This window comes from Falco biarmicus, chromosome 1 (genome assembly GCF_023638135.1).
Source record: "Falco biarmicus isolate bFalBia1 chromosome 1, bFalBia1.pri, whole genome shotgun sequence".
NCBI classification, from domain to species: Eukaryota; Metazoa; Chordata; class Aves; order Falconiformes; family Falconidae; genus Falco; species Falco biarmicus.
This window is the reverse complement of record NC_079288.1, coordinates 43,141,848-43,153,254: the sequence shown is the minus strand read 5'-3', so window position 1 is coordinate 43,153,254 and position 11,407 is coordinate 43,141,848. Positions and strand designations below refer to the sequence as shown.

Here is an 11,407-nt window from a genome sequence, read left to right as displayed (position 1 = left end):
AAATCCGTACAATAATAGATATGTGTTAAATGCCTGGGAGTTTCTAGGAAATAGAGCATGCACATACTGTGGAAGGCAGAAAATCTGCAGTGGTATTGTGTTCTTAGGTGCTTGCTGAGAACTGCTACTTCAGACGGCAATTACCTGTAATAATTTGTATCTCAGTGCTATCATAAATAGACTTTATCTTCTAGACTACATGTTCAGCAACCACAAATTTTAAAAAAAGTTACTTTTGGGTACTGAGCATAACAATGCAATGCATAATTTTCCTCATGTATTTAAAGAATTTTATTCCAGTGATAGATCAGGAATTTAAAGATCCTGAATTAGCAATGTAAGCCACTTCAAAGGCACTAAATGGCTGAATTGTTGGTTTCTGAAAATACGTGTATCTGTATCAGCCCTTCATCACTGACCTAGTAAATGCTTATCTTCCAAGAGTGTAGTCTGCTAACGAAACCTAGAGTCAGACACATTTTAACTTGGTGAAAAAATGAGTAAATTTTGTCTTTGGAATACATATTTTGATTGCATTTTGCTACTGTACAATCCATTTTACCTACCTATGCTGAACGTGACTAGTTTCCTTTTCAAACCTTTCAGCGTAATTTCCAGTGTCGCCTTGAATGCCAGTGTGCAGATCTGCGTTCCTGCCAGAGCTTGTATTCCAGAGACGTGTCTGCAGCCGCTGCTTTAACTGGGAAGTACAAATATGGTCCTTTTCATTGCTTGCTTGCGAATGTTGTTGCCTCAAAATGATCTTGCTTCCTATTAATATAGCAGTTGTATTCAAATATGTTGTTTAGTTCTCTTTATCTCCGGTACTGCCTTTTACACCATTCCTCATTTGCATCTTCAGAGGCTTACTTAGTAAAGGCTGCCTTTTTCTTTGTGTATTTATCTGCCTCAGTGAGTTGCTAAGGTTGTTCACAGTTGACCTGAGTCAAGATTCAGGAAACTTAAAAGTAATTATTCTGCAAATCATCCAGTGATACCTTATGTACTCTTAGATAGTGATCTAAGGCTGCTGATGAGTGAGTGCTAAGAAGTGTTCTGTTGCCTTTGCTGAATGGGGTGGATGTTTTGTGGATCCTTTGAACTGAACACTTATACATGATGATAAAAACTAGATTCCACCTAATTTAACTTACCTCCGTAACAACAAAATAAGTATTTTCCAGGAGCTCAAATGCTATGACAGGGAACTTTTTAATTAGAAATCTATTTTAATTTTTTCAAAATAAAGTATTATGTAGTGCTACTATTTGGTTTGCACAGAAAAAGAAGTAGTTTACTAGTAGATTTGTAACAATTTGGAGAAGTTTTTAAAGTAGACGAAGTGTGCTGTATACAGTTGCAGATTATGCGCCTTCCCCCCCCCCCCCCCGAAGTGTTTATAGTGTTAAAAACTGCCAAACTCCACTAATGCGGCTTTATGGGTTCCTATTTATAAATGCATGCTTATTTGTCGAGAGGCGGAATTCACAAGGGTTTTATAAAGATAGCATTGTGCTGTGAAAAACTAGATGAGTTGCATGTTCTGAAAAATACCCTTCCTGACACCTAGAGGTGATCAGCAAAAGTTCTCAACAAGCCACAAACCCAACTCATCCAAAAAAGTGAAGGCGTATTCAGGAAGCCAGTGATTTTTCCAAAATCTTATGCAACATTTGGATTGGCATTATGCTATCAAATAAGCAAAAATTAAGAGCATAGTGCAGCTATTGTAAAACTTTCCCTGTATGTTGTAGCTAGGTCTGTAGAAAATGAACAAGAGAGATGTTTGTATACAAGACCTGCCATGAAATATTTTGTTAATTCAATCCAGAGATATTTAAAGAAATAATAATCCGTTATTTATTCTCGATTATGGGGTGCACCAAGAAAGATTATGCAGACCACACAGAACTTGTTTTCAGTATACTGGAGCAAGAAATACTGGAGACCTTAAAAGTCAGTTTGAACCCATGAACTTGGCATTTATAGACCTAGGCGAAACACTTAGGCTCTTTGACAGTCGGTTTTTCAACAGCTTTGTTCCACTGAAGTTTGGGCTTGAGAGGTTAGAGACCTTCCAGGGCTCAGGAAACGGCTTTATTTTAATGAGCGCACTCCGGGGAGCGCAGTGCGTCTGTGCGAGGGGCTGAAGAGCGGCTATGAGGGGCCGCAAAGGCAGCGCTGGCGAAGGCGCGCGCTCTCCCGGGTGCGGCTGCGGCCCTGCGCGCACTCTGACTAGACGCGAAGGGTCGCGCGGGGCGGCTGCCGCGCGCCCCGGGCCCCTCCCCGGCAGAACCCGGGGCTCTGCGGCACCAGGCGCTGGCCCCGGTCGCCGGGCGGGCTACCCGCGCCGGGCGGTGCCAGCCGCGCTTCGCGACTCCCCCCGGGCGGCGGCCGGCGCGGGACGGGCCCTCGGCGCCGCGCGCCCTCCCGCCCGCCCCCGCCACGTGACGGCCGGCCCCTCCTCCTCCCCGCGGCCGCGCGGCGTCGCTCTCCGGGTATTTGAACCGCGCTTCCGCCATCTTCCTAGCGCCCAGTCACGGAGGGGAGCGACGCGGTGAGAAGCCTCGCGAAAGGTAATGGGGCTAGGGCGCCCTCCGCCTCCTTCCAGCAGAGAGCGCGGCCGCTCCGAAGGGCGTGAGCGGTGGGGGTGGCGGCCGCCCTTAGCCGGTGTCCGGCGGCGGGGCCGGGAGGCGGGTCGGGCCGCGGCGGGGCCGGGAGGCGGGTCGGGCCGCGGCGAGGCCGGGCCCGAGCGCGCGGTGCTGCCGCGTTACCCGCCCTGGGTGGCGGCCTCTCCCTGCCGCAGCGGGAGGGCGGTAGCCGTGCTCGGCTGCGTCCCGGGCGCCGGGACGGGTGAAGCGGAGCGGGGCCTCCGACGGCCCGGCCCCGCGGGGGGAGGGGAGGTGGTGCGCGCTGCTCAGTCATGGTGGCTCGCGGCGGGGAGCGCGCGCCAGGCCCGTCGGCGGGGGCTGGTGGCGGGCTGAGGCCGGGTTGGCGGGAGGTCGCGCCGGGGAGCCCCGGAGGATCCGCGCCGGCCTCCCCCACACACCGCCCGGCCGGAGGGCGAGGTTCCCGCGGGGGCTGGGGCGCTGGGCGGGCGGAGAGGACTTGGTGCGGAGCGAGGCGGGGGCTGGCTTTCGCTGAGGCGCCTTTGGCGGCCCCGTCCCCGTCTCTGCTTTCCGGGGCCCGAGGGGCGGAGGAGTGCGGCGGCAGCCTGCCGTTACCAGGCTGCAGGGGCGGGCGGGAGGGAGGCGCCGCCGCCATTGCCGCGCGCGCTCCCGCCGCGTGTGGGGAAATGTGGAGGCGCTTCCTGCCCCATGAATGGGCCCGGGACCACGCGCGCTGTAGTGCTGGCGGGCGGGGGGCGGTGTGGGCCCAGCCTCCGCGCCGGCGGCGCCGACTGGCGCGCAGGAGGCGATTTGGGAGCCGCGAACGGCGCCCGGCCCCTTCCGGCTGGGACTTGAATCAGTTCGCCTGTTGTGAGCTCACATGCTTCCATTTCCCCTGCAGACCCAGCATGGCCGCCCAAGGAGAGCCCCAAGTGCAGTTTAAGGTAAGGGAGTGGTTTGGTGTTTTGTTTTCTTTTTTTTCTTCTCCACGCACACCATCCACACCTGCCCTTCAGTAGAGAAGCAGCACGACTGACTCGAGTGCTAACGTGGATGGGAGGTTTCGTTTTGAAGTGATGGTCTTTCATTAATGGTGCAGTTAGTTTATTGTAATATGGCTGTAACCTGTAAAAAAAAAAATTCTGTTGCACAGTGTCAATCTGATGTTGTTTGTAGTGTAATAAAACTTAAATTTCACAAGTGAAGTTCACAGCAAAAAGTGCTTAGAGTGCATTAGAATGGTCTGTTTTCTGTTTATTATCTACATGTCAATTGTTTAATGAAGAAAACTTCCAAACGTCGTGGTGCAGAGTTTTGTGGTGTGTTGTGTGGTGTTCTTTATTTTGCTGGCAGTCCTTAAGACTGCTTCATGAAAGGCTGCTACTTGTATTTCTTACAGCGCTTGGCTACAGTATTCTAGCTTTTAGTAGTACAGTTGTTTGGGGGCTTTTTGTGTGGTGGTTTTTTTTTTATTAAAATGTAAGATTACAGTGGATTTCTCCAATTTAGGTGCTTAAATGAGCTCCCCTCAAAATATGGTCACATTCAAGTTGAAATTCCATATTATTCTTGATACAGTCACTTCTAGTTTAGTAGAACCATATTCAGAGTGCATTGGAGTTTTCAGCTACAGGAACTGGGTAAGTCTGAGTGGAGTTGTAGTACAATAGGCTTAAATTGGGTCCCAGTACAGTGAGTTGCTTTGTCAGGAATTCAGTCTTTTGTTTACAGCATCTTGTAGAGCTGAAGTCTTTGTAGTAGTAATTAGTATTTAACACTAAAATGACTGGTAAATGTCTCTGCAAGTGTATTGCTCTGACTTCTTTTTCCCTTTGTCTGTCAACAGCTTGTTCTGGTTGGTGATGGTGGCACTGGTAAAACAACATTTGTAAAACGTCATTTGACTGGTGAATTTGAAAAGAAGTATGTAGGTAAGTCTGAAGAAACATTAGAGATTTAGTATCAGTTAGCAGGCCATGAATTGCATCTCTAAGTGCACTGTTTTTTCTTATTACTACAGCAACGCTGGGTGTTGAAGTTCATCCCCTGGTGTTCCATACTAACAGAGGCCCTATTAAATTTAACGTATGGGACACAGCTGGCCAAGAGAAATTTGGTGGGCTGCGAGATGGCTATTACATCCAAGGTAAGATAAATGTATATGTGGGAATATTCTGTATCTTTTAGAGTTGAATCCTTCATTCTACTCATGTTGGCCACTTTGAAAGCTGTTAGTGTGGTTTGCAGTGATGAGCTAGTTTCTGGGTCTTCACACTTCTCATGTAGCTATGATAATTTCCTTTGCCGTCCAACTTGTGCTGATGCAGGAACATCTTAAGATTGTATTTCACTATGCTCTTGCAGGCTTTGGTATTAATGAGGAGTAATGGTGCACCTTATTCATACTCATAATACTAACTTACTCAGTTAGTACCAATTCATATCTGTATAAGTGTACTGTGCTGAGGCAAGGACTTGAAACACACAAAACTGTTAAGATTTTAGATATGACAGTGAAGTTGTACATCTCCATGCCAGAGTCTAGTCATCTTTTCTAAAGGAGTATTGGTAGTGTCCCGTACTCTTCTTGGCTAAGCTCTGTTCTTTGTATATTTCAGTCACCTTTCAAACTTTGCAAGGGATTACTAGTTTGACATCATGGCTTTTACTTTAGAAATGCCAGGATCGAGTCAAGCCCCCATGTTTGTTGAAGAACTGTTCGGGACAAGGGCATCCTGAAATGTGAACTACAAGCTCTCAACCTACTTGAAAGCCTCAATAGGGTGCCTGAGATTAGTTAAATAGATGTTAACTAATTCCAGGTATTTGTGTAAATCAAAGTTGACTCCTAATCCTTGTGCGTTCTCATACAATGCAACAGGGTTATGCAGTGGGACAGTTGCATTCATAGAACTGGCTGGTCTTTAAGACTGGGCATTAACAAAGTGAAATAGTGTGGTCATGGGCTGAGTTCTGTGGACTTGTGTGTTGAACTTGTTAACAAAACATGGGCTTTCAAACTGTGTAGCTGAGGGGGAAAAGTTAATGAAGACGCTTAACCCTAATGTGGGATTTCTGTTTGTTTCTCTTCTCTCTCCAGTCTTAAATACTGCTTACTCTCCTGATGTAACTCTTGACTATTTTCTTGCAGCTCAGTGTGCCATCATAATGTTTGATGTAACATCAAGAGTTACTTACAAGAATGTACCTAACTGGCACAGAGATCTGGTACGAGTATGTGAAAACATCCCTATAGTGTTGTGTGGCAACAAAGTGGATATTAAGGACAGAAAAGTCAAGGCAAAATCCATTGTCTTCCACAGGAAGAAGAATCTCCAGGTATGTTGGCATGAGTTTGTAGGAATTGAATTTGTTGGATCCGACTGAAGTTGGGTTCTATGCAGTAATAGTGTTCCGCCTTTGTCACTGCGGGCTGTACTATTTCAGCTTTACATCCTGTTGGCTGTTTGAACCTAACTTCAGGGAAGAGGGAAGTGGTGATGTTAAAGATGATCACCTCTGTGCTTGAGCAGAAGCTATGTAAGTTCTTAAAGAGCTTGTGTGCATTTTCCTTTTGCTGCTCAGAATCTCGCCAGATGACAGAAGCGAGACTAAAGTAGATCAAGTCACAGGAAAAAGATAGATGCAGTGTTGCCTCCTAAGAGTTCCATCTTTGATCAGATTGGATACCTTTTCAGTTATTGCTGCTTATTTACCTGAAACTGTATGTTTCTGGGCACGTAGATCATGACTTTCTGAAAGCATAAACAGAAGTCATGTGGTCAAAAGAATACTAAGGTAAAAGTAGAGCTGATTATGTGTGTGTTCATCTTGGTATGCCCTAAATATCAGAGGTGTCTTTTTTTATGTACTTTTTTTGCAGTATTATGACATTTCAGCTAAGAGTAACTACAACTTTGAGAAGCCTTTCCTCTGGCTTGCTAGAAAGCTAATTGGAGATCCAAACTTGGAGTTTGTTGCCATGCCTGCTCTTGCACCACCTGAAGTTGTTATGGACCCAGCACTGGCAGCACAGTATGAGCAAGACTTACAGGTAAGTGAAGAAGGGCACAAAGGTCATATGATTGTTTGGGTTGCTGGGGCAAATAATTGAAGAACAGTTCTTAAGTGTAACTTATTTATTCCAGATTGCTCAAACCACTGCACTGCCAGATGAAGATGATGATCTGTGAGGGATGAAGCTGGAGCCCAGCGTCAGAAGTCTAGTTTTATAGGCAACTGTCCTGTGATGTCAGTGGTGCAGCGTGTTTGCCACTTTATTATCTAGCTGAGCAGAACATGTGCTTAATCTTTGGGATGCTGAAAGAGATGAATGGGCTTCGGAGTGAATGTGGCAGTTTAAAAAACAAAAAAAAACGCAAAAAAAACCCCCCAAAAAACCCCCAAACAAAAAAACCCCCACCAAAACAACCAAACAAAACAAAATGAAAAAAACCCACCTTCATATTTTGGATCTGCATATTTAGCTGTTTTTTGGACTGCAATTACTTCCCCTTTTGAGTTTCAAATATAAGACTGCTGCAGTCACATCAAAGTGTTAAGTGTAAATCTTGTTTCTGTCATTCCCATTCTTTTTTGTTTAGATAATAAAGTTGTATTTCAAGTATCTCTAAGCAAGTGAACTTTCATGCATTGTTAGGAAAACTCTTCAAAGTGTCTTCTGCTCTTCAGTTGAGGCTAACACTCAGTTCTTAACTGCATTTCTCATTCTCTATTCCCCTTCCTGCTTCTCATGTTATGCTCCTCTTGCTAAATCAGAGCTAATGGTTAACCTTCCCTTGATTTCCTGAAGCATATAATCTAAGCACCTGAGGAAAGCTGAACTAACTGCCAGGTAAAACTAAAGCAGTGAACACTTGGCTGGTAAGTGTGATTGAATCAATATTCCTATGCAAATGGGAATGTTTGTGATCTGAAGGGTGTCTTGAGAGAAAAAAAAATCTAGTTCAGCTTGCATGTGCTACCATTAGATACAGTCTTGTCTTTTAATAGGTTCTACGACATGCCTTCACAGAGCTGTGTATTTCTAGTAGCCAGAAACAAATGGCATCTAGGCCTGTTAGATGACTTAAAACTTGTATCTTTGCATGGAACTTCATTCAGTAGACTTACAGCTGATGAAACAAACTCTGAGCATCTTAAAATTCACTAACTAGAAGACAGTTGTTGTTTCAGCTACAAGAGCTCTTGGCTACAGAACAGCATATTAACTAAAACCACATTTATGTAAATAGCTAGACTTAACTGTAGCTGCACCAAGTTCTTAACTTGAAGCTAGCTTATTACAGCACAAATGGTGGAAGATGTCAGCTTTAACACTACCTTGTAGAGATAAATCTTGGTCGATATTAGTACTGCTAGGAAACAAAACTAAGATAACATTTCTCAGTAGTAGTTGGGTACATGAAGCCTTGAACTCTTCAGTTTTGTGTTTTTGGTTTCTTAATAAAGTGGAGCATTTCATTTATTTAACTTGCATGTTTGTGTACATAACTCCTACTTGGAATATTCAACTGTTCAGGTACATGGTAGCCAAAAGTGAGCTGTGAGCATTACTTCTGCTATACTATTGTAAAGGAATTAAGTTGGTGCAGGTTGGAGTTATGTGGTTTTTATTCTTTAGCTAGTCATTGAGAAGCTGAGTTGTGGTATTTAGGACCTGAAACTCATAAATGGAAGTAAGGAATGTTGTAGACCTGGTTTGTAAAAACTCCTATGGTAACACTCTGTTGAATCTTCTTGCTGCATCATCTTGCTTTTAAACTTCATATTGTAGGTTCTTGCCTGTAGTGCTTACTAATTTACCTGTGCATATCTTTGTTAATACTGCTAGCTTGGCTGTCTGCTGCTGCTTTACTAGATGTGGTAGCTTTTTTTGTCTTCAAGCTGTCTCACTTCTGAAAATGCACTGCTTAAAAACCCCAACAAATTGATACAGACAAACAGTAGTTCTACAGTATTGATATGCCTTAAAAAGAAAAAAACCAGCAGCACTGAAGCTATATTTGTGTTGTTTCGTAGTGTGTGTATGGTGTCATCTTTACAACTTGCCTGCTACACGCAGGTACTAGCCTTAGTATGAATTCCTACAAAACAGCTGGAAAGATTAATGGAAAGTGTAATAGCTGTTGAAAGACTAGTACAAGCACTGTGAGCTTTGCTTTGTAATCTTTGGTGTTACTTCCAAGTCCACAAAACCTCATCTCTAAAGTAGGCAGTAATACTAGTCCTGTAAAGTAATCTGTTAAACTTCATATGTTTTGAGAGTGGAGTTAAGTCCACCTGTTGCAGCGTACTTGGTTTGTCACATTTAGTTCTGGTTAGTTGATTACAAATGAGGTAGGTAGGCTTACTAGCCATGTGCAGATTCCTCGGTTGAAAGTCTTCACACACTTTAGAAGTTTTTCACTATTTGGGTTTAGGCAAAATTAAATCTTGTGTATTGGATCAAGTAGTGAGGAAAATAAAACGAGTTCTAAGAGCCTTTGTACTAAATAGTCACATCAGTCTCTACTAGAGCTCTACCGTTATCTGCACTGAATTGCTGAGACTGAAATCTGTTGTTGCAGTACCTGTTTCATTCTACCAACTTGAGTTGCACAGTTAGATCAGATTAATTGTAGGAGTTCTTGTGTTCCCTGTGTGCCGTTTGGTAAGTCTTGCCGCACTAAGATCTCTGGTTTCAGATCGGTTTTTAGTGGCTTGTCATTATGTATTATGCTCAGCTTTAGCTTTCAAAAATGGGATGAGGTGCTGAGCTGTTTACTGTTTGTAGTTCCACAATAAAGCTGTGAGTTTTAAGTGTCCAAGCCCACACAGGGTTCTATTAGAGTAGTTGAGAACTAGAGTGTGTGTGCAAAATAGGTAAGGCAAAAGCATTAGTTAAAGCAACTGGCAGAGGTAATATTTGCTACTTCTCACTGAACCTTTAAATGAAGGAGTGTTAAAGCCTTCCTTAGGAAGGCTGGATTTGCCCATGGATCTCAGGATTTCAACAGAGAATAATTTTTTTTTTTTTAGAAACATTGGAGAATGCTTCTCTGCAGCAACTGGAAATGTGTATGCCAAGAAGGTTGAAGTCTGCCTCTTGTGTCTGCAAGCTATGCTAAACCAAAATCTTTTTATTTTAGAAATGTGTTGTAGACATTTGTTGTTAATACAGTCTTAGTCTAAACTAGTGGAGAAAACACTGCTGAGACTGATTGTTCTGCCTTCACCTTTCTGAAAACAAACACCTGGCTTGATTGAAGCCAGTTTTCCCTGACCTGGACTGGTAGTACTGATGACTTTCTCTCACTTGAGTTTTGGCAACAGTTTGTTGGGCCCTTTCAGACCAGGATTAATAGCAATGTCTTACAAGTAACTGAAAAGCTAAATCTGCTGCTTTGATCAGTTTGTTTTCATATTGGTGTATTAATTTATATGCTGGCTTTGTCTATGTCATATTTGTGCTGAGCTGAGAAGTTTTCCAAGTACAAGCTGCTATGTGAGCATCCCATGAAGGAGTTTTTCCTTGAAGTGTGCCGTAGCACTTTTCACTCATCTCTGCAAGTGGCCAGAATCACTGAACGTTTTCAGCTGGTGACTACCCTGCTGTCCTAGGCCAGTAGCTTTTTCAGGCAACACCCACTTCATAACGCTGGAAGCAGATGTGGTGATGATTCTGAGTCTTCGTTGCCCTTTGCCTTGTTGGTAACTGTTCCGGTGGTACAAGCTATTGGCTCTAGCAAAGACTGCCTTCCTCTTCCTGATTTGGAGCTCACTTGGCTGCCTGGCAAATAATGTGAAGCTAAAGTTGAGGGAATTCTGTGCGTGAAAGGAAGGCTTAACATGATAATGTGTTTAACAGACTTGGTGGGACTTAATGAGCTAAACCTCTTCATATATCTAGTTGATAACTGTAGGAATGCTGAAACATAAGGTCATGTTATTTATACCGAGGCTGTAGCACAGACCCTAAATCTTAGGTTACAGATTTGAGTGTACAAGGTAAACACTTCCATGTGAGTTGTGTGGGTAATTCTGCTAGTTCACAAAGTGACCAGATTGTTTAATGAATAAACAACACTTCCCCAGAATTCTAGTGTTCTGCAAGCTGCATCACTGAAATAGGCCAGTGTTCATATTAGGGCCCTAGTTCAGTATAGGAATAGGCTGTTTGGTTTGTATTTTACTTTTTGTAGTCGGGTACCTGTCTTACTGTGATCCTGCAATTAAAATAACTTAATTTCCATGTTTCTGCTACTTGCTTTGGGGGGGGAAAATTGCAAATATGATGACAAATTTCCCCAAATAACATTATAAACAGAACTTTGTATTTTATGTAACATTAACAGAAGTTTTTAAGTTTTTCCTATTATCTCTGAAGTCATAGTTTTAATATATTTAATGGAAGCATTAAAAATTGAATCTCATCAATATAGTTCCAGGTTAATAGGAGGCAGCGAGCTTGGTTTACTCTGTTGCCTGTTTCTGTGTTGACACTTCATGAGTGAAGGACCAAAAAGGGCAGTTGAAACCAAAACTAGGTGTAAAGTAGGCTGTTATAAACAGGAGGCTCATATGGTTGTGATCAATGACATCCAAGTAGAAAATTTTAACCAGTGTCCTTCCTGTTGTGACAAAATGACTGACTATACTCTGAAGCCTGTCTTTCTTGATACAGCTATTTCAGTCTTCTGTACAAAGTATTAAGCTAAAGATAGCAAATCAAATTACTAATATAAGTGGTTGTTCTTTGCTTTGAACTTCTTTTTCAGGTAGGAGCTTGCATGAGC

General features: G+C 43.5%; 1 protein-coding gene across 1 annotated transcript; it reads left to right on the top strand.

Annotated features, from left to right (window-relative positions):
- Positions 1 to 2,427: 2,427 nt before the first annotated feature.
- RAN (RAN, member RAS oncogene family) lies at positions 2,428 to 7,236 on the top strand. The gene is made up of 7 exons (XM_056345054.1): positions 2,428 to 2,576; positions 3,511 to 3,553; positions 4,456 to 4,540; positions 4,630 to 4,755; positions 5,761 to 5,948; positions 6,493 to 6,663; positions 6,758 to 7,236. Exons 2-7 carry the CDS (start codon positions 3,518 to 3,520, stop codon positions 6,800 to 6,802), a joined length of 651 nt encoding a protein of 216 aa, XP_056201029.1. The 5' UTR covers positions 2,428 to 2,576; positions 3,511 to 3,517; the 3' UTR covers positions 6,803 to 7,236.
- Positions 7,237 to 11,407: the final 4,171 nt, after the last annotated feature.